The following is a 7,597-nucleotide window of genomic DNA, read 5'->3' as shown; positions in this document are numbered from 1 at the left end:
TGTTTGGCAGGGTCATGAGCATATATTCTGCTTGTCGCGGATCGATTATCGATAGTTAGTATTTAAGTAGAATTTTGTTATTGTGCACTCGTGAAGAGATTGGGCACACTAGGATAGAAAATAATGGCGCGTGTGGTGAATTTGTCGTTGTTGTCATAGAGTGTGGGAGGTTAAATTGCGGTAAGATTTTGTATTTTTGTCATTCTTTTTTACCCTAACATGTAATCCCTATAGAATAAAACATACGCTGTACGAATACACATTAGCTTGTGTTTTAGAAGCGGGTTGCCCCATCGCCGCCGTACATATGTTGAAGGCATCTCCCACCCGAGCGACGACAGAAGCTTTTATTCGCAGTCAGGCGACTGGCGACATTGTTTTGGAATAGCACCCTGGTGAGAGGGTGGATCTTGGCTGGACGACATGATGCACCATTCGCCCAGAAGGAGTCCCCGACTAAACGAGGGACAGAATATCGCAACGCAAGTAGATGGCAGCGTTTTGGCCCCGCAACCTAGTGTAGGGGCGTCGCAAGTCGGCGGCCGAGGCAGTGAAGCCCCGGCGTCATCAGCGCAGCTGGCAGCATCTGGAGCCACCAGGAAACCGAAGGTGGCCGACCTCATGGATAGGATTGCCGAGTTGGAGGAGGAGTTGGAACGCGCTCGCAGCGCTAATATGGAACGCACTGACCCCGTTATGTCGAGTGAGGTTGGGGTAGGTCAGCCGCCATTTGCAATCGGCCTGACCGTACCCAACCCGACAAGTGTTTATCATGCGGCGTCAGAGAGACCGCCATCCTGGAGCGAATCTCAAACGGTACCGTGTTCGCAGAACTGTACCACGAGGATTAATCACGCATCGCCATTTTGCGCTACCGGCACTACTGTTCCAGCGCATGGTTTCGGGCTACAGAATGAAGTGGCCGGCGGAACATCGGTACGTGCGCCTTCTCCTGGAGACGGTGCTTGGGCGACGAGCATTGGAGGAACTGCACGCTGGGCGCCACGAAAGCTTCCTGAACTGCCTACGTTCGGAGGGAAGCCAGAGGACTGGCCCATTTTCTACTGCGCGTTTACGGAGACGACGCAAGCGTATGGTTGTACGGACTTGGAGAACAACCAAAGGCTACTGAAGGCGTTAAAGGACGACGCGCGTGAGACGGTGAAGTCGTTGTTGATTCACCCCAGCAATGCGAATGCAGCGGTGGAGCAGCTGCGTTTCAGATACGGCCGACCGGAGCAACTAATACGCAGCCAGCTCAACAGCATTCGAGATGTGCCTGCAGTTACGGAGCACAACCTGGGAAAGCTCGTCGCATTCGCCACACATGTCAGCAACCTCAAGGCTTTCCTACAGTCAGCGAAAGCGGAGCAGCACCTGGGTAACCCTATGCCGATGGAAGAACTTGTGGCCAAGCTCCCAATAAGCAAACGAGTGGACTGGGCAAGGCACGCTGCAACTATTCAGCCCTATCCGACGATGGTGGACTTCAGTTCGTGGTTGACGAAACTAGCCTACGTGGTCTGCGTGGTGGCGGACATTGATGGAAAGGAGTCAAGGCGTCGATTGCTTCATGCCAGCGCCGACCGAGAGAAGGACGAGCAACAGGACAGCTGCCGCAGAAATTGTCCAATTTGTGAAGGCCTTGGACAACATGCAGTTCGGGACTGCCAACGATTTATTGGAGCCACACCTACAGAGAGGTGGAGACTCGCAAGAAGACATCGCTTATGCTTCATGTGCTTGCAATGCGGGCATATGACTGGATCCTGCGCTGCGTCAGGAGAGTGCCCCGTGAATGGATGCAGGAGGAAGCACCACCGTCTTTTTCATGAGGCAAACAATGAAGGCTTCAGGAGACCGCCACAGCGAGGCGGCAATTGGAGAAGCTACAACCGGCAGACAGTCGGACCGAGGGAAGGCGTCCGAGTAAATGAAGAAGCAGCCTCATCCGTGGATGCTTCTGCTACGCCGGAGAGAAATTTGAGCTGTGTCGACGAGGACCGAGAACGACTTCTGATCCGTGTATTGCCGGTGACGCTATACGGAGGTGGGAAGTAGGTGGACACGTACGCTATTCTGGATGAAGGTTCTTCGGTGACGATGGTCGACAACGAGCTGGTTGCAGAGCTAGGCGTACAAGGAGTACGTCGTCAGCTGAATGTTCAATGGTTCGGAGGCAGGGCCACAAGAGAGCCTACTAACGTGGTACATCTGCACATTAGTGGAGCAGGCAAGTCCTCCCGACATGTGCTAAGAATCGTTCATGCTTGCACAGAAGGGACGTTAGGAGCGTGAACAAGGACGCTCGGTTACCAATGAAGCCCTACGAAAATGCAGTGCCGAAGCTGCTTATTGGATTGGACCATGGGCATCTAGGACTGCCATTGAAAACGAGACGGTTTGCCAGCGAGGGACCGTACGCGGCCGCAACCGAATTAGGATGGGTTGTTTTTGGGCCTGTAGAAGGACGACGAGACACGCCATCACCGAGGTCTTGTCTGCTAACCACGTCGTTGGATGATAACGTGGAACGGATCGTCGAGGACTACTTCGAGATCGAGAACTTCGGTGTGAAGGCGGCGCCAGCGGCCGCAGCCAGCGACGACGTGAGGGCTTAGAAGATCTTGGAGGATACTACGGTGCGAGTTGGCCGCCGATACCAGACGGGATTATTGTGGAAAACGGATCACATTGTGCTGCCACATAGTTATGATATGGCGTACAATAGATTGATCAACATCGAGAAGAAAATAAAGCGAGATGGGCAGTTCGCCCAAGAATATTCACGGATTGTCAATGATTATGTCGACAAGGGATACGCTCGGCGTCTGGAGCGACAGGAGATCGATTCGGGAAGCGATAGAACATGGTACTTGCCACATTTTGGAGTGAATAATCCCAACAAGCCAGGGAAGATCCGATTAGTAATTCTGCGCTGAGCAAGGGGCCGCAACACTATAAAGCCTTGGCATCTATCCGCTTCCATTTTAGGGAAGGTGCCGTCGGAGTCTGCAGCGACATTAAGGAGATGTTTCACCAGGTGCTGATCCGACCCGAGGATAGATGTGCGCAACGATTTCTGTGGAGAGATGGAAATGACCAACGGGACCCCGACGTCTACGAGATGTACGTGATGACCTTTGGAGCAGCATGCTCACCGAGTGCGGCGCATCATGTGAAGACAGTGAATGCCAAGCGATTCCTGGATTCGGATCCCAGAGCAGTCAAGGCCATCGTAGACTACCACTACGTGGATGACCATGTGGATAGCTTCGCCACAGAGAGCGAAGCCATCGAAGTATCTATCAGAGTGAAGAAGATACATGCAGAAGGCGGTTTTGAGCTTTGCAAATTTTCGTCCAGTTCGCCTACCGTGGAGAGGATGCTTGGACCCAGTGATCACGCCCAGAGTATTGGATGGGGTGGGGCCGAGCAAAAGATTTTGGGAATGCGGTGGCAGCCAGCCACGGACGACTTCAGGTTTCGAGTGAAGTACCACAAAGTCGCCCCCGTCGTGTCCGATGGGAAGAGAATTGCCTCAAGAAAGGGAATTCTTGAGTATGGTCATGTCAACGTTCGACCCCTTGGGATATTTGTGTTATACTGGTGAAGTATAACACCGGACTGGTGAAGACTATCGAGATGCACGTATTTGTGGATGCGAGTCAGTCGGCATTCGCATCAGTGGTCTACTGGAGGATCACGTATGAGGACGGCGACGTGCAAGTGAGGTTCGTGTGCGCAAAGACGAAGTGTGCACCGATGCGAACGATGACGATTCCACGGTTGGAGCTGCAGGCAGCAGTTCTAGGAACGAGGTTGATGGACACTGACAGACAGGACCATAGTGTGGCCATTGCAGAGACTGTGCTATGGACGGATTCGAAGACAGTGCTGCGTTGGATTGGCAGCACACACTGGCGCTACAAGCAGTTCGTAGGGAACAGAGTAGCCGAGATTCTGGAGTCGACGAAGGTGGCCCAATGGAGATGGCTACTATCCCCCGACAACGTGGCAGATGATGCAACTCGGGCGCAACGCAGCGTGGACCTAAGCGAGGAGTCACGCTGGTTAAGAGGACCGGCATTCCTGAGGAGACCAGCGGGCAGCTGGCCAGGAACTGCACCCACCGACGAAGAGGAGATGCCGAGCGAGTTCGTGCTTGTTGGCGCGAGTGACCCGTTTATATCGCTGGAGAGATTCTCAAGCTACCGGCGATTGCTGAGGACTACGGCCTGGGTCCTAAGGTTCATACGTCGATGCCGTGGACAATGAGATGAGCTGGAGAACTACGGCCTCAATATAGCTGAGTGTGAAGCAGCTGAGGACTTGTTATTCCGTAGAGCACAACGTGAGGCGGTTCCCGATGAGCTGCAGGCCGCATAGAAGGACTTGGACGTCGCTAAAGGAAGCGGCATATGTGGACTGGCGCCATACCTAGATGGCAATGCGGCGCTATGTATACCGTACAGCGCCAGGAGGACAGTGATCCTCTCCCACCGGCATGGTCTCACGGAGATGATTGTGCGCGACGCCCATGTGAGGATGAAGCATCAAAACGTGGATGCTACGATTGCGGAGATCCGGACCAGGTTCTGGATTACGAGACTACGGAGAGTGCTACGTAGTGTGATCTCAGGATGCAGCGAGTGTAAGCTGCACAGAGCACGGCCGATGCCGCCGATTATGGGACCCCTGCCAAATGATCGTTTGGACGCCTATGGCTGGCCGTTTAAGAGCACAGGCCTCGACTACTTTGGGCCGCTGCTAGTAACCGTTGCTCGGGACCAAGAGAAACGGTGGGTGGCCTTGTTTACGTGCCTGACGACCAGGGCGATTCATCTGGAACTGGCACATGACCTGTCGACTGATTCCGGCATACTTGCAATCAGGAATTTAATCTGCCGTCGAGGGACTGTACATAGACTGCGCAGCGACAATGGCAGGAACTTTGTTGGAGCAGACAGAGAGGCCAAGAGATTTGCGGAGATCTTCGAACCCGAGAGGATCCAGTCGGAGCTGTCAAGCAAAGGAATTGAATGGATCTTCAACTGCCCAGCGAACCCGTCAGAGGGTGGAGTCTGGGAGGGAATGGTGCAGTGCGTGAAGAGGGTGCTACGCCACACAGTGAAGGAAGTGGCGCCGAAGGAGCACGTCCTGGAGAGTTTCCTGATAGAGGCGCTCACCAATTTGCCAGTGAGTGCGGACCAGGAAGCCCCTCTTACGCCCAATGATCTCCTCAAGGGATCAGCTTGCCCACCGGATACCCCCGGCCTGGATGGAGGCCTCGTCAAGGAAGGAGCTACGCGGAAGCAGTGGCGCGTGGCAAGGATATTGAGGGACCGATTCTGGAGGAGGTGGGTCTTGGAGTACCTACCCACGCTGACACGGAGAGAGAAGTGGTGCCGCAGAGAGAAGCCGATTCAACGAGGAGACATCGTCTTCGTTTGCGATCCAGCCGTTCCGCGTCGAGACTGGCGGAAGGGCGTCGTGGAGGAGACCTTTGCTGGAACGGATGGTGAGGTTAGACGAGCCCGCGTTAGGATCATGGATGGAGATCGGACTCGCTGGATAATGCGCCCCGCTTCAAAGTTGGCGGCTTTGGATTTGAGTGAAGAAGTTCTTCACGGAGGTGGGGATGTCGCGGATCGATTATCGATAGTTAGCATTTAAGTAGATTTTTTTTATTGTGCACTCGTGAAGAGATTGGGCACACTAGGATAGAAAATAATGGCGCGTGTAGTGAATTTGTCGTTGTTGTCATAGAGTGTGGGAGGTTAAACTGCGGTAAGATTTTGTAATTTTATCATTCATTCTTACCCTAACATGTGATCCCTATAGAATAAAACATACGCTGTATGAATACACATTGGCTTGTGTTTTAGAAGCGGGTTGCCCCATCGCCGCCGTACATATGTTGAAGGCATCTCCCACCCGAGCGACGACACTGCTTTTTTCAGCATTAATCTCGTAATGTAACCGTTGTCTCCAATCTGCTCTTGCATAACTTCAATAATTTTTTTTTAATTTTCCAGCATTGGTTCCACCTTCTGCACAATAAAGATTAAAAATATATAGACGTGTAAATACACACTTATGAGAATCTCCTAAAAAGTAAATTTCAATGAAATAAATAAAAATCTTTCAAAAAAAATTACAATCACGAGAGAGGAGGACAAAACAAAAGCACAATAAGGAAAAACTTTCCCTTGGTAAACGCTAGATGGCATCAGTATTTTTACGATTATATAAATATCTGCAAATTTCTGCAGCTGATTTTAGGCATACAGTACCCTAAAAGTCAGACGAACACATTAACATACATACTATTTGTGGCATTTTGTGGCATCACAACTAAAACTTTAATTAAACATGAAAAAGACGTTCACAAAATAGACAAAAACGGGTTAATCGCTATAAAATACACAAATAATATTTAATTAGTCAGATAATTTTCATAAAACTAATTTATTGAAGTTAATACCTTCAACTTTAAAATACATTTTAAATAATTAAATTTGGAGAATTTTTGCGAACGTCCGACCACTTTGAACTTCACTTTTGTTTTGACGAAAAGCTCACTAAACGCAGCTGCAGCACCAAAATTGAACACGTAATCACACTTTGCATTCTATTTTTAGAATGTCCCGTTAGAATTCCTGAGTTTGCAATGACAAAATGTAGACAATTTAGAGACAAATTCTTTACATTTTGACTAATAATTTTCATGTCGATTTTTCGATTTATGGCCTACAGGCGCAACCACTGTGCGGTTGCAAGTGAAGTGAAGTGAAACAAAAAATTAAAAATTTGGAAGATGGATATGGCGAACAATGAAAGTATTTAATATTTAATAAAGTTTTCAACTATTATATTAAATTATATTCGAGTGAAATTACATATACTCAAGTATGTTGTATTTAGTTTTAATAACACAATCCGACAAAATAATATTTTTTTTTATTCCACGCAAAATTTCACTTGCTCCATAACCAAAGTCTCCTGAACCAAATTTAGAACAAACATAAGTTCTATCACCCACAGTTTCCGCGGTACCCCTAAGAATAGAAATTTATCAAATTGTAGTATTTATTCAATTATGAAGGCTCTGAATTGTGTTGACCAACATTTTTATACCCTTGCAGAGGGTATTATAATTTTGGTCAAAAGTGTGCAACGCAGTGAAGGAGACATCTCCGACCCTATAATATATTCATGATCAGGATCACCTCCTGAGACGATATGAGCATGTCCGCCTGTCTGTCTGTTTCTACGCAAACTAGTCTCTCAGTTTTAGAGCTATCAAATTTAGAAACTTTGCACACATCCTTCTTTTCCTTGCAGGTAGTATATAAGTCGGAACGGCCGGGATCGGTCGACTATATCCTATAGCTGCCATATAACTGATTGATCGGGAATGCCATAAGTTTGGTGTTTTTAAAGTTAGAGATTTTAAGACAAGAAGACTGAGCAATCTGCTATCGTACGATGGTACCGCTTACATGTAAGCCGACGGCAATCAAAAACCACGTGCTGCGCATCCTCGTCTATGGAGATTCCCCTATCCAGACACCAATCCCCCTCGTTCTGGCCA

General features: G+C 49.3%; 2 protein-coding genes across 2 annotated transcripts; both read left to right on the top strand.

Moving 5' to 3' along the window:
- The first annotated feature begins 423 nt into the window (after positions 1–423).
- On the top strand, positions 424–2,621 carry LOC123257019. The gene is made up of 3 exons (XM_044714247.1): positions 424–714; positions 832–2,057; positions 2,279–2,621. Exons 1-3 carry the CDS (start codon positions 424–426, stop codon positions 2,619–2,621), a joined length of 1,860 nt encoding a protein of 619 aa, XP_044570182.1.
- Positions 2,622–2,717: 96 nt separating this feature from the next.
- LOC123257018 lies at positions 2,718–5,676 on the top strand. The gene is made up of 4 exons (XM_044714241.1): positions 2,718–2,872; positions 2,995–3,577; positions 3,637–4,250; positions 4,476–5,676. Exons 1-4 carry the CDS (start codon positions 2,718–2,720, stop codon positions 5,674–5,676), a joined length of 2,553 nt encoding a protein of 850 aa, XP_044570176.1.
- Positions 5,677–7,597: the final 1,921 nt, after the last annotated feature.

The sequence above is a fragment of the Drosophila ananassae genome, chromosome 2L (assembly GCF_017639315.1).
Source record: "Drosophila ananassae strain 14024-0371.13 chromosome 2L, ASM1763931v2, whole genome shotgun sequence".
Lineage (NCBI taxonomy): Eukaryota > Metazoa > Arthropoda > Insecta > Diptera > Drosophilidae > Drosophila > Drosophila ananassae.
This window is presented reverse-complemented; position numbering and strand designations above follow the sequence as displayed.